The 27,548-nt window shown below is 42.6% G+C and overlaps 1 protein-coding gene across 1 annotated transcript in view; it reads left to right on the top strand.

Moving 5' to 3' along the window:
* The window catches only part of LOC106566670 (dedicator of cytokinesis protein 3-like), an 80,100-nt gene that overhangs the window by 15,817 nt on the left and 36,735 nt on the right, over window positions 1–27,548 (top strand). Inside the window, 5 exon segments of the mRNA XM_045693031.1 lie at window positions 6,985–7,068; window positions 7,246–7,286; window positions 19,901–19,956; window positions 23,111–23,207; window positions 26,553–26,701. Of these exon segments, the coding sequence (XP_045548987.1) occupies window positions 6,985–7,068; window positions 7,246–7,286; window positions 19,901–19,956; window positions 23,111–23,207; window positions 26,553–26,701 (427 nt within the window).

The following is a 27,548-nucleotide window of genomic DNA, read 5'->3' as shown; positions in this document are numbered from 1 at the left end:
AACATTTAACAGAGAAAACAGTAATCTAACTCCTGCATTTTCAATAAAGCTGTCTTTACAATGAGTGATGTCTGTCTGTGGTGAAAGAATAGATCATTCTTGGAAGACTGTGACTTCAGTCTGGAGTTCATTATCTATCTAATCACCAGAGAGACTACTTTGATTTTCATTTTGATTTATCATTTTGTATTTCACATTTTTTCCACGTTGTGGCATTTTGATGACCACAAAAATTGTTGGATAATAATGATGATTTTGTGCGCTGTGCATATTTAAGTGAAGCCATTTGCATGGTTGATTGAGCCTGGGGACTAAGAGAGTAACATACACTGTAAAGGCCTAGATTCACTGGGTTGAAGAGATAGAGTCAACTGTACAAATGGCTTTGTAGATAGTCACTGTGATAGAAAAGTGAACAGTTCATGCACTGTTTTAAAAAACAAGGATCACATCAAACTGAGCTTATTTATTTTTCTCATTCACTTTACAAACCTAACAAAGGATGACAGATAGCTCATGTTGTGGTGTTACAGGCTCCTAACTCATTTACAAAGCATCACTGATGTAACCTTGATCTCTGTCTACCGTGTAACCATGTCTCTCTCTCTGTGTGTGTGTGTGTGTGTGTGTGTGTGTGTGTGTGTGTGTGTGTGTGTGCACGCCCCTGTTTTTGTGTATGTGGCTTATTCCCTGTCTGTTTTCACACAGCAGGGAGCACAACACTGCAGCATCTGCCAACATCGTACATTGCCATGTGGGCCCACTGAAACTTTACCCTTAAAAAATAGCTTCAGCTGAATCTCTGCAAAAATAAGCTGTACTGAATTCCAAAGTTGAGGAATTAGGAACAACTCCCTAACACAGTTATACCATATTCAGACTTAATAGCTATCGTAAAGAGGCTCATGAACTACCACCGGTTGTGGCAAATCAACACGGGCACTTCATGCAACCTAATATTCCATAACTTGTTCATCAATATAAATGGTTAGGCTATAAGAAGCCCATTTAGATATCACTGTCTCACTTTATTACTACTTTTACTATAAGACTAACATTTCCTTTATTGTTTGTGTTTTTGTATGAGCAAGCACGGCCATTACTGTTCTGTTTGTCCTTCTTTTACTCACTCCACTTGATGATTATCATTGTGAAAATGCCTTGTAGGGCTGCACAATTAATCACATTTTAATCTAAATTAAAATATGATGTGCAATTTCCACATCGTTTAACCTTTTTTTATGCCATGAATGTAACATTCAAATGTAATAAGGGTCCCCTGGGAAACTCTGACCAACACTTTGGATCCTAACCTGTCACAACAACCTCTACTATACCTGTGTTTTTCATTAGTTGTCATGCCAAACGACACCAACCATAGAAATAAAATTAGTACTCCGATTCTATGATTCCCACAGTGTTTTGATCTAAATTGCAATCACAATACTTGGCTAAAAAAGAAAAGAAAATCGCAATTTGTGTAACAGTCGTCGTAAGAAGGAGAAGTGGACCAAGGCGCAGTGTGGTAAGTGTTCATGATAATTTATTTCACAACACACTCAAACAAAATAACAAACGGTGAAAAAACAAAAGCGCACAGTTCTGTCAGGCTCAGGTGCTAAACAGAAAACAACCTCCCACAAACACAGGTGGAAAACAGGCTGCCTAAGTATGATTCCCAATCAGAGACAACGACAGACAGCTGCCTCTGATTGGGAACCACACTCGGCCCATAACAAAGAAACAAAAAACAGACTTCCCCACCCGAGTCACACCCTGACCTAACCAAACATAGAGAATAATAAGGATCTCTACGGTCAGGGCGTGACAATTTGATTATTTGCCCATATCGTGCAGCCCTAATACCTTGCTTTCGACAAGACTAATTAATCACACACCATAGTGTATCTTATTCACACCATCAACATTTTCAGTTAGCATCTGAACTCTGGCTGAACTCAACTGTTTGAGTAATTGTGACACTGCACACCGAGTAAAGTAACTGTACTGTTGGGGTGTTGACGGCCGAGAACTTTGGTGCCACAGACCATGTGATCCATTAAGGTTATGGCCTCTGATCAAAGACTGTGTGTTACTAGTAAAGCAGCTTGGGGCAATTATTACAGTACATCACCATATACAGTAGGCCTGTAATAGAACAGTGAAGTGAGTTCAATACTTTTAAATAATGCAGATTTGTTCGTTTGCTTGTTTTGGGGTCTGTGTCTCAAATGACACTCAATTCCCTATATAGTGAAATACGTTTGAGGCAAAATATGGGGAATAGTGGTGAAATTGGACATTTGCTTTGGAGATAACTTCTCTCCTGATTTCAGTGAGTGTATCAGAGTGAGAGAGTAGTGTCAACATGGTCTGTGATATAAAACCACACTCTACATTGAAACAGTACCATCTTGCTCTGACATGGGTGTCTCTGTTGAGGTTCTCATAATGGTTCCACTGTAATTTTGCCATTTAAATTAACTAGGGGACGTTAATAGAAGAGGACTTGTAAGTAGAGAATGTTTATCCCTGTTTGGTAATAGGCCTAAAGCAGAGTTTTAAAAAAAAGGTGACGAGCCCTCTACAAGTCTCTTTCTCTCTTCTCACTTTTAGATGGTTAATGTTCAGATTCTCTCTCTCTCTCATTCCCTTTCTCCATCTCTGTTTCCATCTGATCTATGCCCTGTACTCATGATTGCATCACATCTATATTCCTGCCATTTTAAAATGACAAGATCCCTGCAGCAGTTATACGTTGAAGAAACCCCTACTGTTTTGTATGTGATCTGTTGCCATAACTACCGTAGCAGAGGAACTAAGCACTTGTTTCCCATAAACAGACCAGGCGCCCTGCCTCCCCCCCCCCTCCCATTGGGTCCCCTGACTGGGTCATTAGCATAATGACTTACACGGAACTCTCCTCCAAGGGCCACCATTTGTGGGTTTTGGAATCATCAATGGAGCCCTGTCATCGTCAAACATGTTTGTCTTGTACTGAGGCTTTGTAGACATTACAGCTATGTTCTGCTGTTAAGTTACTCTGCTACTCGACTGACATACCATTTAGAGGCATTAAAGGTAATACACTATACTGCACTATCAAGCAAAAGAGTAGTAACTGCTCAGAGTGAAACTGAATAATAATTTTTTTTTTTTTTAATTGTCCAGCCAAATTAACTGTAAGGTGATCAGAGATGTGGTTGTCTTACTGAGGTAATTTTTTATTTATATTGACCGTGACCTTTGACCCTAAACGGCAGTTACTGCCGTCTTGCTTGGTACACCCACTGAATTTCCATGACGATTTTTTAAAACAAACTTGTGTTCATATATTTATATATGGCTGTCAGTGTCATAGTTTGATACTTGTATCAGCAAAGAACAGTAAATAATACCAAGGTAAACCGTAGACACTGCAGCACAGAGCTCAGTGAAACCAAGGTAAAAGGCAGTAACAGACGTGAGTGATGGCAGTTACTGCCTTTTTCCTTGTGTAATGAGTGCGCTGGGAGTCAGGAAGCAAGTTCAGGGAGTGAATAATTTAATAAATGAATGAAACACAATACAAAACAAGAAACACAAACGACGCACAGACAAGAAACAGAAACAATGATGACTGGGTAAGAAACCAAAGGGAGTGACATATAGGGCAGGTAATCAAGGAGGTGATGGAGTCCAGGTGAATGTCATTATGCGCATAACGCTGGTGACAGAGGTGTTCTCCATAATGATGAGCCTGGTTACCTAGACGCCAGAGGGAGCACACGACGAGCGGCTCCCCTCCCCGACGAGCGGCTCCAGCCGCAGGACGCCGACCAAGATGACCATCCCAGGGATCAGGAGCGGACCAGTCACCTCTGCTATGGCGCGGGAACCTGTCGATCCAGCTGAGGCACGGGAGCATGGCGACCTAGAGCGCCGGAGAGAGAGCATAAGTGACAGTACACCCTCCCCGGCGCGGCTGGCCCCAGCCGCAGGACGCCAACCACAGGGTCAATCCCGGGGATCAGGAACAGACCGGACGCCTCCGCTAAGGCGCAGAAACCTCATGAACCGGCTGAGGCACGAGAGCCTGATGAGCCGGTTCGTCAGGCATGGGAGCCTATCGAGCCCGCTGAAGCATGGGAGCCTATCGATCCCACTGAGGTATGGAAACACGTCGAGCCAGCTGAGGCAGGGGAACCCGTCGAATCTACCGAGGCATGGGAATCCAACAAACCGGCTGAGGCCATCCAGGTAGCTCCGGTTCTGACACACGGACCCGACATCACCGCCAAAACTAAAACAAAAAAACACTCCCTGATGCTTCCCTTTGGTGAGGCGTCATTCGGTAACGATGTGTGCTGAGAGTCGGGAAGCATGTTCAGGGAGTGAGTGCTTTAATAAATGAATGAAACATAATTCAAAACAAGAAACACGAACAACGCACAGACAGGGAACTGAAACAATGACGCCTGGGGAAGGAACATAAGGGAGTGACATACAGTTGAAGTCAGAAGTTTACATACACCTTAGTCAAGTACATTTAAACTCAGTTTAACAATTCCTGACATTTAATTCTAGTAAAGATTCCCTGTCTTAGGTCAGTTAGGATCACCACTTTATTTTAAGAATGTGAAATGTCAGAATACTAGTAGAGAGAATTATTTATTTCAGCTTTTATTTCTTTCATCACATTCCCAGTGGGTCAGAAGTTTACATACACTCAATTAGTATTTGGTAGCATTGCCTTTAAATTGTTTAACTTGGGTCAAACGTTTTGGATAGCCTTCCACAAGCTTCCCACAATAAGTTGGGTGAATTTTGGCCCATTCCTCCTGACAGAGCTGGTGTAACTGAGTCAGGTTTTTAGGCCTCCTTGCTCACACACGCTTTTTCAATGCTTGGCGTCATCGTTCATTTTTAAAACCCATTTGCGACCTAGCTTTAACTTCCTGACTGATGTCTTGAGATGTTGCTTCAATATATCCACATAATCTTCCTACCTCATGATGCCATCTATTTTGTGAAGTGCACCAGTCCCTCCTGCAGCAAAGCACCCCCACAACATGATGCTGCCACCCCCTTGCTTCACGGTTGGGATGGTGTTCTTCGGCTTGCAAGCATCCCCACTTTTCCTTCAAACATAACAATGGTCATTATGACCAAACAGTTCTATTTTTGTTTCATCAGACCAGAGGACATTTCTCCAAAAAGTACGATCTTTGTCCCCATGTGCGGTTGCAAACCTACAGTAAAGCACCCCCACCCCTTGGCTTTTTTATGGTGGTTTAGGAGCAGTGGCTTCTTCCTTGCTGAGCGGCCTACAGGTTATGTCGATATAGGACTTGTTTTACTGTGGATATAGATACTTTGGTACCTGTTTCCTCTAGCATCTTCACAAGGTCCTTTGCTGTTGTTCTGGGATTGATTTGCACTTTTTGCATTAAAGTACATTCATCTCTAGGAGACAGAACGCGTCTCTTTCCTGAGCGGTATGACGGCTGCGTGGTCCCATGGTGTTTATACTTGCATACTATTGTTTGTACAGAGGAACGTGGTACCTTCAGGCGTTTGGAAATTGCTCCCAAGGATGAACCAGACTTGTGGAGGTCTACCATTTCTTTTCTGAGGTCTTGGCTGATTTCTTTTGATTTTCCCATGATGTCAAGCAAAGAGGAACTGGGTTTGAAGGTAGGTCTTGAAATACATCCACAGGTACACCTCCAATTGACTCAAATGATGTCAATTAGCCTATCAGAAGCTTATAAAGCCATGACATCATTTTCTGGAATTTTCCAAGCTGTTAAAAGGCAGTCAACTTAGTGTATGTAAACTTCTGACCCACTGGAATTGTGATACAGTGAATTATAAGTGAAATAATCTGTCTGTAAACAATTGTTGGAAAAATTACTTGTGTCATGCACAAAGTAGATGTCCTAACCGACTTGCCAAAACTATAGTTTGTTAACAACAAATGTGTGGAGTGGTTGAAAAACGAGTTTTAATCACTTCAACCTAAGTGTATGTAAACTTCTGACTTCTACTGTATATAGGGCAGGTAATCAAGGAGGTGATGGAGTCCAGGTGAGTGTCATAATGCGCTGATGCGCATAACGATGATGACAGGTGTGCGCCATAACGAGCAGCCTGGTGACCCAGAGGCCGGAGAGGGAACACACGTGACACCTTGCTTTCTCTGTAACTTTTTGCAGTTACTACAAACTTGAACCCCCATTTTCTCCATAACACAGCACAATGGAGGCAGAATATTTGTCCACATGATAAAGTATGTATTTAATGTATAAAAATGTAAATATTCAGCCAGCAGTACTCTGTATAATTTAAAGGTCATTGGTTGAATTTATGCTGCTGCAAGAACACATTGTCGGCACACAGTTCAATTCAGCATGGAAGATTTATGCAAATAAAAATATATCATGGAGGAGCTTTTACCCCTTCTACTTAGCAGCAGAATGTGTGCTTTGTGTGTGGGGTCTATATTTGGAGACAGTGTAATTAACTTAACATTGCATTAAAATCAGGACTGTTTAATAATGAATTGCCTATTAAAATGCCTACACTCTTAAGGGAGGGGAGCCTGTTTACAGTTGGGTGAGCTGTGTTGTTTAGATGTTTGCACATAACATAAAAAAAAAAAAAGCTGTGATCCACGCTCAGCGACAAACCAAAACACATGACATTGATGGGGAGGGATGCATCTTGTGGAAAGTAACATAAGGACAAAGCCAAGGACAGGGTACTGTATCTCATCCTCAGGCTGGGTACCTGTCTACCTGATGTTTCTATATACGGGAAAGGGATGTAGTGATGAACAGAGCTTTGTGTAATTTGATCTTTGAGAAATCTCTTTTCACTGAAAAATAAACAATTGATCACAAAAAAACAGTGTCACAACGTTACCTTGACAACATGTTGGCTCCAGCAGAAACGGAGATGACTTCATGAATGTAACATTGTTGACCCTTTACTTTCTCACAGTGATCTGCAACTTCCGGAGCTCAGTATGTCAAGCCCTGGTTCTGGAGATAGGAGAGACTGTGCAGATCCTGGAGAAGACTGAAGGTAAGAGCTGCTGAGTAACCCTTTATAGAGAATACTAGTGAGTAACATTGTAAAGTTTAACCACTTTACCTTAATCTAAAGACAGCACTTCAAGTTCAAAGTGTGTGTATGTGTATTAGGGGTAATAGTCATAGTCCTTGTTCAGCTGGTTGATATGCATCTTTAATCTGTCTTTAGGCTGGTACAGAGGGTTTTCCACCAAGAAGCCTTCCATCAAGGTAAACATATCAATCAATCAATCAATCATATTCTCTTCATTATGCAGAGTGGTCCTTTTAGACCAGGCAGCTATCAGACATCGTTTGTTTGAAGCTATTTATTTACAGCAACGTGATTCCTAATGAAAACCTCCATACCAGCACAACAACGCTAAGAAAAGTAAGCATGTTTGGGTTCAGCAATTAGTATGTGTTAGGTGCAATCAAGGATATTTCGTCTCTCTTTCCTCTATGCAGCAAAGAATACAATACACATTTAGATTTCTGGAGGCGTTGTATTGGACGAGTAGTGGTTAACGTACAATAAGAGTTACACTATTTATTTTCTCAGTTCACCACCTTACAGAGCCACCCACATATACTATTAATTTACTACAGAGCAAGGGCTCGACTTTTGTCTGGTGTTAGGCAGTGCCAGTGTCAAATGCAGGTTAGTTTGCAATTTTGTCATGTAAAAACTGGCGCACTAACATTTTCCAGCCCTAACGCCAGGTTCGCAATTTACCTGTCTTACAGTATATCAGTTCCTGAAAAACGGATTAACTGTTCCTATATTGTGTATCCTTAAAAACATGATCCAAAGTGCTAATGTCAGGCGGCGCTGATGTGGATATTTAAGACCAACCAAAAGCTGGTTTTAGTGGTAACGCAGTTGGTTATGGCAATGAATTTGGACAGCAGAAACACAGCCTATCCAACCGTGACGCACACTGCCCATATGCGAGTAGTGCTTTTTGTTCCTGTATACTCCTTATTTAGAAACCCATTTTGTTTGATATGATTAAAAAGCAAGCATAGCCTCCTCTCTTCTCAATGAAGGCTTGTTTTGTCTGCCCAATGCAATCGCGAAGTAGTCAAGACTGTCGATAAAGGAAGGGGTTGGCTCCTGAAACCGCTGGGAAATGCATCTTAATCCCCAAAGCTTTATTAAAATATCAAGTTTGAGAGGAGTTAAACAGTGAGCTGACATTCCCTTTTTATCTATGTATTGTAGGCAGGCCAACATTATTTTTGCCATGCAGGTCCCGTTTTGGACGTGCGTAAAACCCGCTCCATGATGTAGGCTACGTGTCTATGTCCATCTCGAAACAAAAGATGAGAACCTCTGTGAATTCCGGTGAACCTCGTATTTAGCCTTCCCTGTAGCTCAGTTGGTAGAGCATGGTGTTTGCAACACCAGGGTTGTGGGTTCGATTCCCACGGGGGGCCAGCACAGATAAAAAATGTATGAATTGTATGAAATGTATGCATTTACTACTGTAAGTCGCTCTGGATAAGAGCGTCTGCTAAATGACGTAAATGTAAATGTAGAAGTTATCTGTAACCTGTCAAAATAGCTTGTTTTCGGTTTCATATGTTCAGAACCCAAGCCCTCCCTTAGACCTACTATAACAAAGGCTGGTTCATCGGCAACGCATGTCTTTTAGATCCTGGATATTCTATGATATCATGATATTTTACATGCATTTCTTGTTTTTGTTAATTAATAAAAAACACAGCTTGTTTTTTGTTTAATTTTATTACAACCAAACTTATTAGAATGATTCACTTTCCTGATTTTATGGTGACAATGTCCGTGGCGTGCTTGCAATGCAACTCATGGAGATGTGTGAATGCGATCTGATCTGTAAAATGGTTCCGATTATGTTCAGAAAACAGGCCTATTTGGGAGCAGTATAACGGGGAGTGGACATTCTCCCTTTCTGTTTATATTGGATCTTTGTCCAGCAACTGTGAAAAGTTTGGATGTACGTAAAACCCTCCATAGTCTGCGTTGTTTTAATGTTATATGCCCAAGGGGAGAAATTATGGTGCCTGTGAGTGAGACATAGCCTATTTAAAACAAGTTGTTGTTTTGTTTAGAATTTTATTAGAATTATTCATTATCTTTTTAGGCCTCATCAATAATTCGTGTAATTTTGCTTATTGACAATGTTTGGCTGGTCCATGCTCAGCAATAATGCAATTTACAATAGGTCTAGGTGCCTCATAAGGATCCGGAGAAGGCGAGTGGGAAAGCTGCCGTTACCGTCAATATTACTCGGCAACGTACAATCATTGGACAATAAATTAGACGAGGTACGATCACGAATATCCTACCAACAGGACATCAAAAACTGTAACATCTTATGTTTCACGGAATCGTGGCTGAATGATGACATGAATATTAAGCGAGCAGGATATACGCTGCACCGGCTAGATAGATCAGCACACAGACCGTGCATATTTGTAAACAACAGCTGGTGCACGGAATCTGAGGAAGTCTCTAGTTTTTGCTGTTCTGAAATAAAGTATTTTATGATAAACTGTAGACCACACTATTTGCCAAGAGAGATTTCATCTGTCCTTTTCGTGGCTGTTTACTTACCACCACAGACGGACGCTGGCACTAAGACCGCACTCAGTCAGCTGTATAAGGAAATAAGCAAACAGGAAACCGCTCACCCAGAGGCGCCGCTCCTAATGGCCTGGGACTGTAATGCAGGGAAAGTTAAATCAGTTTTACCTATTTTCTATCAATATGTTAAATGTGCAACCAGAGAGAAAACAATTCTAGATCACCTGTACTCCACACACAGAGATGCGTACAAAGCTCTCCCTCGCCCTCCATTTGGTAAATCTGACCACAATTCTATCCTCCTGATTCCTGCTTACAAGCTAAAATTAAAGCAGGAAGCACTAATGACTCGGTCTATAAAAAAGTGGTCAGATGAAGCAGATGCTAAACTACAGGACTGTTTTGCTATCACAGGCTGGAATATGTTCCGGGATTCTTCCGATTGCATTGAGGAGGACACCTCATCAGTCACTGGCTTTATCAATAAGTGCATCGAGGTTGTCGTCCCCACAGTGACTGTACGTGCATACCCCAAACAGAAGCCATGAATTACAGGCAACATTTGCACTGAGCTAAAGGGTAGAGCTGCTGCTTTCAAGGAGCGGGACTCTAACACGGAAGCATAAGAAATCCTGATATGCCCTCAGACGAACCATCAAACAGGCAAAGCGCCAATACAGTGCTAAGATTGAATCGTACTACACCGGCTCCGACGCTCGTCTTATGTGACAGGGCTTGCAAACTATTACAGACTACAAAGGGAAGCACAGCCACGAGCTGCCCAGTGACACAAGCCTACCAGATGAGCTAAATCACTTCTATGCTCGCTACGAGGCAAGCAACACTGAGGCATGCATGAGAGCAACAGCTGTTCCAGATGACTGTGTGATCATGCTCTCCGTAGCCGACGTGAGTAAGACCTTTTAAACAGGTCAACATTCACGTCCGTAGCCATAAAGTGCTTTGAAAGGCTGGTAATGGCTCACATCAACAACATTATCCAAGAAACCCTAGACCCGCTCCAATTTGCATACCGCCCAAACAGATCCACAGATGATGCAATCTCTATTGCACTCCACACTGCCCTTTCCCACCTGGACAAAAGGAACACCTACATGAGAAGGCTATTCATGGACTACAGCTCAGCGTTCAACACCATAGTACACTCAAAGCTCATCACTAAGCTAAGGATCCTGGGACTAAACACCTCCCTCTGCAACTGGATCTTGGACTTCCTGACGGGCCATCCCCAGGTGGTGAGGGTAGGTAGCAACACATCTGCCACACTGATCCTCAACACGGGGGGCCCCTCAAGGGTGCATGCTCAGTCCCCTCCTGTACTCCCTGTTCACCCACGACTGCGTGGCCAGGTACGACTCCAACACCATCATTAATTTTGCAGACAACACAACAGTGGTAGGCCTGATCACCGACAACAACAAGACAGCCTATAGGGAGGAGGTCAGAGACCTGGCCAGGTGGTGCCAGAATAACAACTTATCCCTCAACGTAACCAAGACTAAGGAGATGATTGTGGACTACAGGAAAAGGAGGACCGAGCACGCCCCCATTCTCATCGACGGGGCTGTAGTGGAGAAGGTTGAGAGCTTCAAGTTCCTTGGTGTCCACATCACCAACAAACTAGAATGGTCCAAACACACCAAGACTGTCGTAAAGAGGGCACGACAAAGCCTATTCCCCCTCAGGAAACTAAAAAGATTTGGCATGGGTCCTCAGATCCACAAAAGGTTCTACATCTGCAACATCGAGAGCATCCTGACTGGTTGCATCACTGCCTGGTACAGCAACTGCTCGGCCTCCAACCGCAAGGCACTAGAGAGGGTAGTGCGTACGGCTCAGTACATCACTGGAGCTAAGCTGCCTGCCATCCAGGACCTCTACACCAGGCGGTGTCAGAGAAAGGCCCTAAAAATTGTCGAAGACCCCACCCACCCCAGTCATGGACTGTTCTCTCTACTACCGCATGGCAAGTGGTACCGGAGAACCAACTCTAGGACCAAAAGGCTTCTCAACAGATTTTACCCCGAGCCATAAGACTCCTGAACTGGTAATCAAATGGCTACCCGGACTATTTGCATTGTCCCCCCCAACCCCTCTTTACACCGCTGCTACTCTCTGTTAACCATATATGCATAGTCACTTTAACTATACATTCATGTACATACTACCTCAATTAGCCTGACTAACTGTTGCCCCCGGACATTGGCTACCCGGACTATCTGCATTGTGTCCCACCACCCGACAACCCCTCTTTTACGCTACTGCTACTCTCTGTTTACCATATATGCATAGTCACTTTAACCATACCTACATGTACAGTTGAAGTCAGAAGTTTACATACACCTTAGCCAAATACATTTAAAATCAGTTTTTCACAATTCCTGACATTTAATCCTAGTAAAAATTCCCTGTCTTAGGTCAGGTAGAATCACCACTTTATTTTAAGAATGTGAAACTTCAGAATACTAGTAGAGAGTGATTTATTTCAGCTTTTATTTCTTTCATCACATTCCCAGTGGGTCAGAAGTTTACATACACTCAATTCGTATTTAGTAGCATTGCCGTTAAATTGTTTAATTTGGGTCAAACGTTTTGGGTAGCCTTCCACAAGCTTCCCACAATAAGTTGGGTGAATTTTGGCCCATTCCTCCTGACAGAGCTGGTGTAACTGAGTCAGGTTTTTAGGCCTCCTTGCTCACACACGCTTTTTCAGTTCTGCCAACAAATTTTCTATAGGATTGAGGTCAGGGCTTTGTGATGGCCACTCCAATACCTTGACTTTGTTGTCCTTAAGCTATTTTGCCACAACTTTGGAAATATGCTTGGCGTCATTGTTCATTTTTAAAACCCATTTGCGACCTAGCTTTAACTTGCTGTCTGATGTCTTGAGATGTTGCTTCAATATATCCACATAATTTTCCTACCTCATGATGCCATCTATTTTGAGAAGTGCACCAGTCCCTCCTGCAGCAAAGCACCCCCACAACATGATGCTGCCATCCCCGTGCTTCACGGTTGGGATGGTGTTCTTCGGCTTGCAAGCCTCCCCCTTTTTCCTCCAAACATAACGATGGTCATTATGGCCAAACAGTTCTATTTTTGTTTCATCAGACCAGAGGACATTTCTCCACAAAGTACGATCTTTGCCCCCATGTGCAGTTGCAAACCGTAGTCTGGCTTTTATATGGCGGTTTTGGAGCAGTGCCTTCTTCCTTGCTGAGCAGTCTTTCAGGTTATGTCGATATAGGACTCGTTTTACTGTGGATATAGATACTTTTGTACCTGTTTCCTCCAGCATCTTCACAAGGTCCTTTGCTGTTGTTCTGGGATTTATTTGCACTTTTCGCACCAAAGTACGTTCATCTCTAGGAGACAGAATGTGTTTCCTTCCTGAGCGGTATGACGGCTGCGTGGTCCCATGGTGTTTATACTTGCGTACTATTGTTTGTGCAGATGAACGTGGTACCTTCAGGTGTTTGGAAATTGCTCCCAAGGATGAACCGGACTTGTGGAGGTCTACAATTTTGTTTCTGATGTCTTGGCTGATTTCTTTTGATTTTCCCATGATGTCAAGCAAAGAGGAACTGAGTTTGAAGGTAGGCCTTGAAATACATCCACAGGTGCACCTCCAATTGACTCAAATTATGTCAATTAGCCTATCAGAAGCTTCTAAAGCCATGACATCATTTTCTGGAATTTTCCAAACTGTTGAAAGGCACAGTCAACTTAGTGTATGTAAACTTCTGACCCACTGGAATTGTGATACAGTGAATTATAAGTGAAATAATCTGTCTGTAAACAATTGTTGTAAAAATGACTTGTGTCATGCACAAAGTCAATGTTCTAACCGACTTGCCAAAACTATAGTTTGTTAGCAAGAAATTTGTGGAGTGGTTAAAACCTGTTGGGGCTAGGGGGCAGTATTTGCTCGTCCGGATAAAAAACTTACCCGATTTAATCTGGTTACTACTCTTGCCCAGAAACTAGAATATGCATATAATTAGTAGATTTGGATAGAAAACTCTCTAAAGTTTCTAAAACTGTTTGGATGCTGTATGTGAGTATAACAGAACTCATAAGGCAGGCCAAAACCTGAGAAGATTCCATACAGGAAAAGCCCTGTCTGACAATTTGTTGTCCTTCTGTTGCATCTCTATCGAAAATACAGCATCTGTGCTGTAACGTGACACTTTCTAAGGCTCCCATTGGGTCTCTAAAGCCGCCAGAAAGTGTAATGGGGTGTCTGCTGTCTCTGGGCGAAGAACAGCAGGAGAATTTGTGAGTGGTCAGCCTGGGGACAGTGACACTGGAGATGCGCGTTCATGAGAATTCTCAATTTTTTTCTTTCAGCCTTTGAATGAATACAACGTCGCCCGGTTGGAATATTATCGCTATTTCACGAGAAAAATAGCATAAAAATTGATTTTAAACAGCGTTTGACATGCTTCTAAGTACGGTAATGGAATATTTAGACATTTGTTGCCACGAAATGCGCTCGCGCATCACCCTTCGGATAGTGACCTTAACGCACGAACAAAACGGAGCTATTTGAATATAACTATGGATTATTTGGAACCAAAACAACATTTGTTGTTGAAGTAGAAGTCGTGGGAGTGCATTCTGACGAAGAACAGCAAAGGTAATCCAATTTTTCTAATAGTAATTCTGAGTTTAGGTTGTCCCAAACTTGGTGGGTGTCAAAATAGCTAGCCGTGATGGCCGGGCTATGTACTCAGAATATTGCAAAATGTGCTTTCGCCGAAAAGCTATTTTAAAATCTGACACCGCGATTGCATAAAGGAGTTCTGTATCTATAATTCTTGAAATAATTGTTATGTATTTTGTGAACGTTTATCATGAGTAATTTAGTAAATTCACCGGAAGTTTGCGGTGGGTATGCTAGTTCTGAACATCACATGCTAATGTAAAAAGCTGTTTTTTGATATAAATATGAACTTGATTGAACAAAACATGCATGTATTGTATAACATAATGTCCTAGGAGTGTCATCTGATGAAGATCATCAAAGGTTAGTGCTGCATTTAGCTGTGGTTTTGGTTTTTGTGACATATATGCTTGCTTTGAAAATGGCTGTGTGATTATTTTTGGCAGGGTTCTCTCCTGACATAATCTAATGTTTTGCTTTTGCTGTAAAGCCTTTTTGAAATCGGATGTGGTTAGATTAACAAGAGTCTTGTCTTTAAAATGGTGTAAAATAGTCATGTTTGAGAAATTGAAGTTATAGCATTTTTGAGGTATTTGTATTTCGCGCCACTCGATTCCACTGGCTGTTGACTAGGGTCAAGCGTCCCACCTAGCCCAGGGAAGTTAAAAAACAAGTTTTAATGACTCCAACCTAAGTGTATGTAAACTTCCGACTTCAACTGTACATACTACCTCCATTAGCCCGACTAACTGGTGCTGTTATATAGCCTCGCTACTGTTATAGCCTCGCTACTATATATAGCCTCGCTTCTGTTATTATTCACTATATTTTTACTGTTGTTTTTTATTTATTTACTTATCTATTGATCACCAAATACCTATTTGTTACTTAAAAATTGCACTGTTGGTAGGGCTTGCAAGTAAGCATTTCACTGTAACGTCTACACCTGTTGTATTTGGGGCACGTGACAAATAAACTTTTATTTGATTTAGCCCCTGTATCAGTGTGAATGCCATGTGATTCCTTAGAACAAATGGGTTCAAGTTAACATATTTAACAAAGATAGGTCTACATTTTTTTTTTCATTTCTGTATTCTGTAATCCATTTAACTTCTATGGGCTAGGTGGGACGCTTGCGTCCCACCTACTCAACAGCCAGTGTAATCCCGTGGCGCGATATTCAAATACCTCAAAAATGCAAAAACTTCAATTTTTCAAACATATAACTATTTTACACCATTTTAAAGACAAGACTCTCGTTAATCTAACCACACTGTCCGATTTCAAAAAGGCTTTACAACGAAAGCAAAACATTAGATTATGTCAGCAGAGTACCCAGCCAGAAATAATCAGACACCCATTTTTCAAGCTAGCATATAATGTCACATAAACCCAAACCACAGCTAAATGCAGCACTAACCTTTGATCTTCATCAGATGACACTTCTTGGACATTATGTTATACAATACATGCATGTTTTGTTCAATGAAGTTCATATTTATATCAAAAACCAGCTTTTTACATTAGCATGTGACTAGCATGTGACTAGCATTCCCACCGAACACTGCCGGTGAATTTACTAAATTACTCACGATAAACGTTCACAAAAAGCATAACAATTATTTTAAGAATTATAGATACAGAACTCCTCTATGCACTCGATATGTCCGATTTTAAAATAGCTTTTCGGTGAAAGCACATTTTGCAATATTCTCAGTAGGCATCACAGGGCTAGCTATTTAGACACCCAGCAAGTTTAGCACTCACCAAAGTCAGATTTACTATAAGAAAAATGTTATTACCTTTGATGTTCTTCGTCAGAATGCACTCCCAGGACTTTTACTTCAATAACAAATGTTGGTTTGGTCCCAAATAATCCATTGTTATATCCAAATAGCGGCGTTTTGTTCGTGCGTTCAAGACACTATCCGAAAGGGTAAATAAGGGTGACGAGCATGGCGCATTTCGTGACAAAAAATGTGTAAATATTCCATTACCGTACTTCGAAGCATGTCAACCGCTGTTTAAAATCAATTTTTATGCAATTTTTCTCGTAAAAAAGCGATAATATTCCGACCGGGAAAGCCTGTATACGTACAAAGAGAGAGAAAATAAATACATCCCGTGCCCTCGTGCACGAGCGTGAGTCTCAGAGTACTCTGACCAGCCACTATCCAAACGCGATAATGTGTTTCAGCCAGAGGCTGCCTCGATATCATTCAGCTTTTTCCCGGGTTCTGAGAGCCTATGGGAGCCGTAGGAAGTGTCACGTTACGGCAAAGATCCTCAGTCTTCAATAAAAATAGCCAAGATGAACAACAACTTGTCAGAGAGGGCGCTTCCTGTTTGGAATCTTCTCAGGTTTTTGCCTGCCATATGAGTTCTGTTATACTCACAGACACCATTCAAACAGTTTTAGAAACTTTCGGGTGTTTTCTATCCAAAGCCAATAATTATATGCATATTCTAGTTACTGGGCAGGAGTAGTAACCAGATTAAGTCGGGTACGTTTTTTATCCGGCCGTGTCAATACTGCCCCCTAGCCCTAACAGGTTAAGAACCTATAATGGACTAACATCTGAATTGGAGTTAATTCCAAGGTAATACATTAAAAGGTACCATAAAATGCACAACTCGAAGCAACCACATATTTTGCCATGGAGGACGTTCAGATTGGCCGGCGAGGAGCCAAGCCTCGACACACCCACAACGCCAGTCAGTGCGCGGGTAATTGTGGTAGTGAAAACAGCAAAAATATTTCTGACACACCCCGCTACCGCCTGCACTTAGATTTACCGTTGCATTAGGTTTATTAAAATACAGCCACAAGTGTTTTACCGCTGTCACGACTACTGCCGAGGGCGGTTCCTCTCCGTGTTCGGGTGGCGCTCGGCGGTCGTCGTCACCGGCCTACTAGCTGTCATCGATCCCTTTTTTCGTTTTTCTGTTAGTTTTGTCTTTATGAGTTACACCTGTTTTCCATTAGTAATTAGTTTTATTATTTAAGCCCGCCTCTCCACCTGTTCTGTGTGCGGGCTTGTTACGTGTCGTCACTTTGTATGTTTTGTGGTACATGTATTTGGACTTCGGGTTATTGTTTCGCCCTGTTGTGTTTGGACATATTTCCTCGGTTTTCGGTACTTATTAAATTACATATTGTACCAAACATTTTCCTGCTTCCTGCGCCTGACTCCACACCCACGAAGCCCAAAGTGTTACACCGCTCATACAAAGAGTCCTATATTGTGGCATCAAGTGTACTTTTCACCATTCATCTCTCTTCCAATGAGATGAGTATAGGGTTGTTAAATTCCTGGAATTTAAATTTCCTGGTTTTCCCGAAATCCCAGTTGGATGGTTCCCTGAATCAGGATGGAATATGCATGAAATCCAGAGTCCTCCAACCAAGATTTCAGGAAAACCAGGGAATTTATTGAAAGTTCCCAGAATTTTGCCACCCTACATGAGTGTAAGAGGAGAATATGTTGGAGCATCTAAGATAAAAGCCTTCAGCAGTTTGTGTTTAGCTGGGAGATGAGAGTTAGAGGGGAGGAGGATGTGGTCTGAACCAGCAAGTATCTCCTGCCATCCCCTCCAGAGAGCCTGCTCAGCTGTTGTTCTCACATGCAGCTCCATGTAAACTGGCACACTTCTCCTCCAGATTGAGCTCGATTAACACAAGGCCTAGATAGGTACAGTAAAAAGAAAATACCCTTACAGCTGCTAAAATGATCCTAGATTTTAATAGCAATGTTTTGATTACTAAGTGTCTCTTTGTCAGGCTGACCACATTACTTTCAGGTATTCATCTTCTTTTTTTCTATGGTATCATTACATTTTACATTAACATTTTAGTCATTTAGCACAGTAGTTCCCAACCGGGGGTACAAGGACCCCTGGGTGTACCTCGCAAAACCACAGGAGGTACAGTACTTAAGAAGACTCTTGAGACCATAGACCTACTGGTAAAATGCACAGGAGGGGGTACTTCAGGAGTACGCCAGTCAGAGCAAAATTCAGTTTGTGCTACTAACCAAAAAATGTTGGGAACCACTGATTTAGTAGATGCTCTTATCCAGAGTGACTTACACTAAGTGCATTCATCTTAAGATAGTTAGGTTAGACAACCACATATCACAGTCATAGTAATACATGTTTTCCTCAAAGAAGTTATCAGCAAAGTCAGTGCTAGTAGGAAAAGTCAAGTGCAAGTTTATTTGTTATTTTTTGGGGGGTAGGGATAAGACTGAGATTTCTTATTTAAGATACTGGTTGAAGAGGTAGGGTTTCAGACATTTTCAGAAGATGGGCAGGGACTTTGTTCCCCTAGCATCAGGGGGAAGCTGTTTCCACCATTGGGGTGCCAGGACAGAGAAGACTTTTGACTGGGCTGAGTGGGAGCTGACCTCCCGTTGGGGTGGGACGGCCAAGAGACCAAAGGTGGTACTGTACCTGCCTGCAGCTGTGGAAGTTTATTGTAGGTGTATACCTTGCGTACACTATGTTTGAACTAAATAGGTACAGTACCTCCAAGCAATGCATCACCATGGCTGCTGCCATTGATCAATATTCTGCACTGCAGTAAATTATTATTAAATATTACTGGCACATCCTCTTCCGATCCAATCGATTGTTTAGTAAACCATGTCTATTACCGTATCCATTCCTCCGGCTCATATTCCAAATCAAAATGTCTGACATCTGATACCAGTCACTCAGTCAGTATCTTAATAAGCTGGGAACCCAGTGATACTTTAGCCTGGCCCCAGTCCCCGATCTGTATGTGGTTTACTCGTCTACAATGTCATGACAGTGCTGGACAGAGGGATAAAGCACTAACCTACAGATCTGGGACCAGGCTACAGATGCTTCTTTTGTCTCATCATTCTTTGAAACCGACCTGAAGTCAAAGGTCAGTAAAATTTAGAGTTCTGTCAGAAAACATACTGTTCCAGAAAAACACACAAAAACTTCTCACAATCCTGGCAGATCTCTCAAGGTCTTATGTGATGCTAATGCCCGTCCTGCTTTCACTACTTTCATGAGCTATTTACAGTCCCCCACCAACACGCCTCCATTTTGTTATGTATTCTTCCTCCCACGCTCCCTCGCTCATACTCTCCCTGAGCTGCCACAATCAGCTGTGCTCATTGTGGCCAATTTATCACATCTGTCAGATTATAGCAAAAAGAGGAACTGCACGGGTGGCAGTTTGCACTGTTCTGTCCTCCCCAGCTCAGCTACAATTGGGCTGGCACTTCTGCATATGCAGCTTGTGTGTGTGTCTTGGTTTGTGTGTGCATGCGTGCTAGTGTATGTGTGTGTGTCAGAGAGAGTTAGAGCAGTATTAAAATAGCCACAATCTAAGAGTAGCTTGTTGCTACAGTAGTCTTTCTCTGTCAACACAGCTCTAGTCCTCTAAACACTGCTGAACATTACAGTTGACCAAAGTATAACAAGTACAACATAAGACACACATGCAACATGTGACGCATACTGTTTACAAGCATGTAGACCACAGGACTATGGTCTTCAGTTGCAGGACCTTGCTACTCTCTTTTTAACACTTCTGCCCTATCCATCCAGCAGGGTATATTCCCAGCCAGCTATGTCCACCTGAAGAAATCCACAGTCAGCAACAGAGGGTGAGTCTCTTCCTGTTAAATCATAAGACCACTGTGATAGATGAGATAGGTGGAACAGGAGCATTGGTTCATGGAAGTCAAAGGAAGCGTTGTCTTTCCCACAACATGCTGTCGTGCTGCCATTGGGTCAGATTCAATGATGGGTGGTGTGTGCATGTCTTGCCCATTTCTGTTGCCTCATTTCCCTCATCACTGATCTGTGAGGATCTATACTTAAACAGCATTAGTTCTGCTTTGCCAGCGAAGCATGCCAACACAAACACACACACACACACACACACACACACACACACACACAAATGCGCACACACACACACACACACACACACACACAGACACACACAAATGCACACACACACAAATACACACACACACACACACACACACACACACACACACCCTCCAACGGACACACAGGACAGCAGTGGTCATCAGAGCTGTTCAAGGCACAAAAGCTGTTCATGGCAGAGAGCAGGCAGAGCAAAGACAGGCAGGCAGGCACCTATTTATGAGCTAGTGTTGATGGAGATTAGGCTAGGATCAGTGATTTTACAGTGTGGACTGGGAGGATACTTCACAGTGTGGACAGGGAGGATACTTCACAGTGTGGACAGGGAGGATACTTCACAGTGTGGGCAGGGAGGATACTTCACAGTGTGGGCAGGGAGGATACTTCACAGTGTGGACAGGGAGGATACTTCACAGTGTGGACAGGGAGGATACTTCACAGTATGGATAGGGAGGATACTTCACAGTATGGATAGGGAGGATACTTCACAGTGTGGAATGGGAGGATACTTCACAGTGTGGACAGGGAGGATACTTCACAGTGTGGGAGGATATATCACAGTGTGGACAGGGAGGATACTTCACAGTGTGGAATGGGAGGATACTTCACAGTGTGGACAGGGAGCATACTTCACAGTGTGGACTGGGAGGATACTTCACAGTATGGATAGGGAGGATACTTCACAGTGTGGAATGGGAGGATACTTCACAGTATGGATAGGGAGGATACTTCACAGTGTGGAATGGGAGGATACTTCACAGTGTGGACAGGGAGGATACTTCACAGTGTGGACAGGGAGGATACTTCACAGTGTGGACAGGGAGGATACTTCACAGTGTGGACAGGGAGGATACTTCACAGTGTGGAATGGGAGGATACTTCACAGTGTGGACAGGGAGGATACTTCACAGTGTGGACTGGGAGGATACTTCACAGTATGGATAGGGAGGATACTTCACAGTGTGGAATGGGAGGATACTTCACAGTGTGGAAAGGGAGGATACTTCACAGTGTGGACAGGGAGGATACTTCACAGTGTGGACAGGGAGGATACTTCACAGTGTGGACAGGGAGGATACTTCACAGTGTGGACAGGGAGGATACTTCACAGTGTGGACAGGGAGGATACTTCACAGTGTGGACAGGGAGGATACTTCACAGTGTGGACAGGGAGGATACTTCACAGTGTGGACAGGGAGGATACTTCACAGTGTGGACAGGGAGGATACTTCACAGTGTGGACAGGGAGGATACTTCACAGTGTGGACAGGGAGGATACTTCACAGTGTGGACAGGGAGGATACTTCACAGTGTGGACAGGGAGGATACATCACAGTGTGGACAGGGAGGATACATCACAGTATGGACAGGGAGGATACTTCACAGTGTGGAATGGGAGGATACTTCACAGTATGGACAGGGAGGATACTTCACAGTGTGGACAGGGAGGATACTTCACAGTGTGGACAGGGAGGATACATCACAGTGTGGACAGGGAGGATACTTCACAGTGTGGACAGGGAGGATACGTCACAGTGTGGAAAGGGAGGATACGTCACAGTGTGGACAGGGAGGATACGTCACAGTGTGGACAGGGAGGATACGTCACAGTGTGGACAGGGAGGATACGTCACAGTATGGAATGGGAGGATACTTTGCAGTGTTACACCAACGCCCTCCAGTGCCGCTATAGCACATAGGACCTAGTCAAAGAGCTCTCGTTTGCTTTTAAAACAATGGCATTTTAACTCACATTTCTATAATTTAGCAGACACTCTTATCCAGAGCAATTAGGGTTTAGTGCCTTGCTCAAGGGAACATCAGCAGATTTTTCATCTAGTTGACTAGGAGATTCGAACTAGTGACCTTTCAGTTACTTGCCCAACTCTCTTAACCGCTAGGCTACCTGATGCCCAATCATCAGTTAACGGTGCAGAAGCTGGTATTGTGACACTTCCCCGCTCAGAGTTGCACTTGAGATATGAGCATTGCTGTTCAGTGTGGTTAATGACGTGAAACACCTACAGATGTAGGAACTTAGTTTGATCACTCTTTTGTTGCTGAGAACTTTCCTGCACAGCATGAAATTGAAACTTGTAGTGTATTCAAGGTTTAAGAAGCCTTCTAAATTTTGTAATTTCCACTTTAAAATGTCAGACTTGATTTGCCCTAAAGAAAAGTTTATCAACCCCTACAAATAATGTCCATGAATTATAAACCACATAATAATTCACATTTCATGCAAGATTATTTTCCTACTGTGAAAAACTGGCTTAAATTAACATCATACATCTGTACGGTTTCTCCTCAGTTCTCCCAATGCATCACATCTATGCTGGAGATATAGAGTATCATTCTAACTTTTTATGTAATGGATGGACTGTCTTATGGTTTTAACTAGACCCATTTTATATAGAACAAAATGTAAAAGGTAGGCAATGCATAGCTGTACATTATGGAATCCAAAACCACAGTGCAGAGAACCACATCTCACAACATAACCTGGCTGTCTTCTCTCTTTGTCTTGCTTAAGGTCTTTCTCTTGTCTTACATTTTGTCTCATGGTTGGCACTCTGAACAATAAATTATGTCTATTGTGTTTTTGCTCTAATGATCCACTGTAATCCTCATTTCACAAAGTGAAAAGCTCATTACTGTGTAATGTTTTATTATTTTGAATCATGAGTTATGTCATTACAGTGTCAGCTCAGGGCAGTGATCTAAATGTGTGTGTATGTATCCATGTGTGTTTGTGCGTGCGTTCATTCATTTGTGTTTTTGTTTCTCTATTTGTTTCCCTCTCTGTCAAATCGGAATGTTTCTGAGTGTCTGACTCTGTTTCTATAACGGTGTGTCTCACCCTAGGGTGTGTGAGACGGCGGTGCCTCTGGAAGACCCTATCATCACTGAGACCACCTCCACCCTGCAGGAATGGGGCGTGCTGTGGAAGCAACTCTACGTGGTGAGTACCGTTTCACCTCTCACTGGGAGACCTCTGTCTAGTGTCGAGGAAGCACTGGGTCCGTTTAGATGCAATGTGCAGGGTTAGAAGATCATCAGAAAGGGAACAAGAAAAGGAGCTGCATCCATCCATGCATTACATACTCAGCTCAAGGGATTTGATGAGAGAGACATTTTTACCTACAGTATGCAGTTTTCATCCACCTCATTCAATACCTGAAAAACCCATGTCTATTTGCAAGATACTGTGGGATAGTAAGAAATGATTGGGGTTGAACACACTGTACTGCAAATACAGCCCCTTCCCATGAATCCCCATAACATGTCCTAAAGGCTGTCACTCCACTCTATGTCTTCATATTACTGTAAAACCAAAAATAGTCATTGGCCATAAATAATGTCCTAGATAGCTAGCTGTCATAGGCAATTTCACTGTATGTCACTCTGCTGTTACCACAGCTCTTTGTCTAGCCTCGTCCCAGATCTCTATGTGCAGTAGCCAACTCCTCTATCGTTGGCATGCCATTCATACCAATGATAGTCAGAGGAGATAGCTGAAGCCCACACAGATCTGGCCCAGGCTAATGTTTACCTGTCATGGTCTATTATAACATCAACTTAAAACCCAATACAGTTCTGTACATTCAGCCAGCATCCTCATCCTCCTCTCACTTTATAAATGTTCCATGAGACCTAAATAAACCCTTCTCATGCTAAGTGTGGAGGGGGCAGGAGCCAGGAGGATGAAGCTACTGAATGTAGCTGCAGCTTGAGCTGAGAGGAGGGAGATGTTGTCGCGCTGGCAGCGTGTTTTTACGTAACCTCTCACTGAGGACTGCTCATGCTCAGAGGAGCCAAGGAGCCTGGGGCAGAACTGTGGTGATGTAACTTCCTGTCAAGCACGACTAATACAAACCATTGATTTAACACTGCACTCATTCTGGCCCACTGTGTGGTAGCCAGTGTAGCCAGTCACCACCATGGTTACCATCCATAAAAAGCAGGATGTATCATTGGCTAGATGTTGACACGTTTATTAGATTTTTCCTTGAATGTTTTGCCCTCGAGGCGTTTTGCTGCCAATTAGAATTCATAGTTGTACTTCAGGGAGCGATGGCTTGAGCATTAATGTGTATCTGTTGTAATGTACATAATTAGGCCTTACAGAACAGCCGTCCGAGATGCCTCATCAACTCTGACTAAAATCTTTGTTTTCCTACAGCCATGAGCAGTTTGAGAGCATGGAATGTTTACCCTCATTAAATGTACATGAACTTAATCTTTGCACTTATTATAACAAACCTGGGAAGTAGTGTGCGCTGCTCAATTAAAAGTGATGTCCTTGGTTATGGAGAAAAGTTTGTTTCCATGAAGCTGTGGCTGATGAAACCCTGTATCACCTGTAGGTCAGCTGAGTAGGACTTACATTTTTTTTATTAATTATGTTAGAACTCATATGGTAACTAGGTAGACTCCAATGGAATGCGTATGGTAACTAGGTAGACTCCAATGGAACTCTTATGGTAACTAGGTAGACTCCAATGGAACTCGTATGGTAACTAGGTAGACTCCAATGGAACTCGTATGGTAACTAGGTAGACTCCAATGGAACTCGTATGGTAACTAGGTAGACTCCAATGGAACTCGTATGGTAACTAGGTAGACTCCAATGGAACTCGTATGGTAACTAGGTAGACTCCAATGGAACTCGTATGGTAACTAGGTAGACTCCAATGGAACTCATATGGTAACTAGGTAGACTCCAATGGAACTCATATGGTAACTAGGTAGACTCCAATGGAACTCATATGGTAACTAGGTAGACTCCAATGGAACTCATATGGTAACTAGGTAGACTCCAATGGAACTCATATGGTAACTAGGTAGACTCCAATGGAACTCATATGGTAACTAGGTAGACTCCAGTAGAACTCATATGGTAACTAGGCAGCCTCCAGTGGAACTCATATGGTAACTAAGTTGCCAACAGTAGAACTCATATGGTAACTAGGTAGCCTAGTAGGGCTTGTATTTTTTTTTCAATCTTCTTAATTAATTATACTAGTATTTTAGCTCTATCATATGGTATCACTGTCACGACTTCCTCCGAAGTCGGTCCCTCTCCTTGTTCGGGCGACGTTCGGCTGTCACGGCTGTTCGAAGGAACGGACTAAGATGCAGCGTTTTCGTAGTTCCACATATTTATTGACCGTGAAATTAAATGCCATACATAAATAAACTTGAATTACAAAAACAACAAACCGTGACGCAGAGAGGGAAAAAATACACTACTCAAAATATAGTCACCCACAAGGACAGGTGGGACAAACATCAACTTAAGTATGGCCTCCAATTAGAGACAACGACAACCAGCTGCCTCTAATTGGAGGTCATGCCAAACAACAACCCACATAGAAATACAAGAACTAGAACCTGAACATAAATATACAAAAACAAATCAACACCCCCTGTCACGCCCTGACCACTCTACCATAGAAAATAACAACTTACTATGGTCAGGACGTGACATCGGCGGTCAACGTTACCAGTCTTCTAGCCATCGCCGATCCACCTTTCATTTTCCATTTGTTTTGTCTTCTCTTCCCACACACCTGGTTTCAATCCCATCAATTACATGTTGTGTATTTAACCCTCTGTTCCCCACATGTCCTTGTCCAGTATTGTTGATTGTAAGAGTTTGTGCACGTTATGTCTGGCCTGCGAAGGGTTTTGTCCCGTTGTATTTATTTATTGTGTTTGTTCACGGTGATTTTATATTTAAACTGCACCGTTGTAACACAGTCTTTGCTCTCCTGCGCCTGACTTCTCTGCCGCCAGTACGCACACATTACAATCATATGTAACCTCCAGTAGAAAAGAAAGATCCTTGTTGGTTGTTAATAACAGAGAAACAGGCTTCACTGAACCATTTTCCTTAATAGCAGCATAATTCCAGCATAATTATTTCATGACACAGCCATGTCACAGTGTGTTTTATTAACACTCATTACACTTTCATAACCCTGACCTTCTACTGTCAGGAGGAACACCTGCACTCTGACAGTAGCTAGTTTTTTAGCTGTGTGTTTCATAATGGAAGTATATTTAAAACCAGGGATCGAATCATGAGGCTGCCTGGAGCTGGAGGTACTGGGTTCTCCCATAGCAGACCAGGGAACTCTTATCAACATAGAGGTACTAACATGGAGACGTCATTGTTCAGACCAATATACAGTAGGCATACTACAGTGTGGGAGTCTCCAAGACTAAAAGTGTATTGAACCATGTAATGTCATATGCAATGTTCTGTGTTTTGATCATATTGTTGTGTATGTGATCCACACAGAAGCACAAGGTGGACCTGTTCCACAAACTGCGTCATGTGATGAATGAGCTCATCGACCTGCGCCGGCAGCTCATCCAGGGTCACCTGGCCCAAGACCAGACCAGAGAGATCAAACGCCACATCACTGTGCGCCTGGACTGGGGCAATGAGTGAGTTACTGTACTGTATTGCATGGGCAAGAGCCCATATTGAGTGTGACCGCGTGTGTGTGTATAATACTGTATCATGTTACAGTATATAATGTAGATGTAATGTAATGACACAGTCATTTAGCAGATGCGTCTATCCAAAAAGACTTCTAGTACTTATCAGAGTACTTATGCAGTACTCTATAGTTGGCCCCGAGGGGAATGAATTGATCCCAGGTCCTTGGTGTTGCCAGCACCATGCTCTATCCATCCTACGGGTGCTCCTATGTTGTGCTCCTATCTTTTTAAAGTTTGGAGCACCAGTGCTACCAACGAAAATTGTAATTTAGAGCCCTGGACATGATGCTGTGCTGTTGATGAGAACATTGTCAACATCAGATATAAATTCCTGCTGTGCCCATAGAAGAGGAAGCAATGTGAATTATATTGTGCTTACTGAATGAAGTAAAGTGAGCTATCCTTAATGATTGATCCTACGTTATCAACTAGATTAGTAGCCACCCGTAGAGTGAGCTCTCTGGGCTCCATCCTCATCATCCAAGGAAGAGCTTAAAATTAAATGGCCATCTGTTGGGTCAACTTGAACTTTTCCCTAAATCTTAGTTAAATGGATTTGGGTGAACTTTAGATACTTAAAAAATGTGTATATTTAGCTAAACTGCATACAACATAAAAACACAGTTTAGCTGGGAAGTTGTATGAATGTTAACGTGCTGCCAATGAGCTAATTAGTTGTTCAGACAGTGCTTATAAATGAGGGGTATTCTTTCGATGAGGCAATGCTTTTTGAAAGAAATGTTTTTGAATGTCAGTTTTGTGTTTTCTTGGATGGACTCCCCATCTCTCT

This window comes from Salmo salar, chromosome ssa13 (assembly GCF_905237065.1).
Source record: "Salmo salar chromosome ssa13, Ssal_v3.1, whole genome shotgun sequence".
Taxonomy (NCBI): domain Eukaryota; kingdom Metazoa; phylum Chordata; class Actinopteri; order Salmoniformes; family Salmonidae; genus Salmo; species Salmo salar.
The sequence above is the reverse complement of the archived record's forward strand: the minus strand, read 5'-3'. Positions and strand labels throughout refer to the sequence as shown.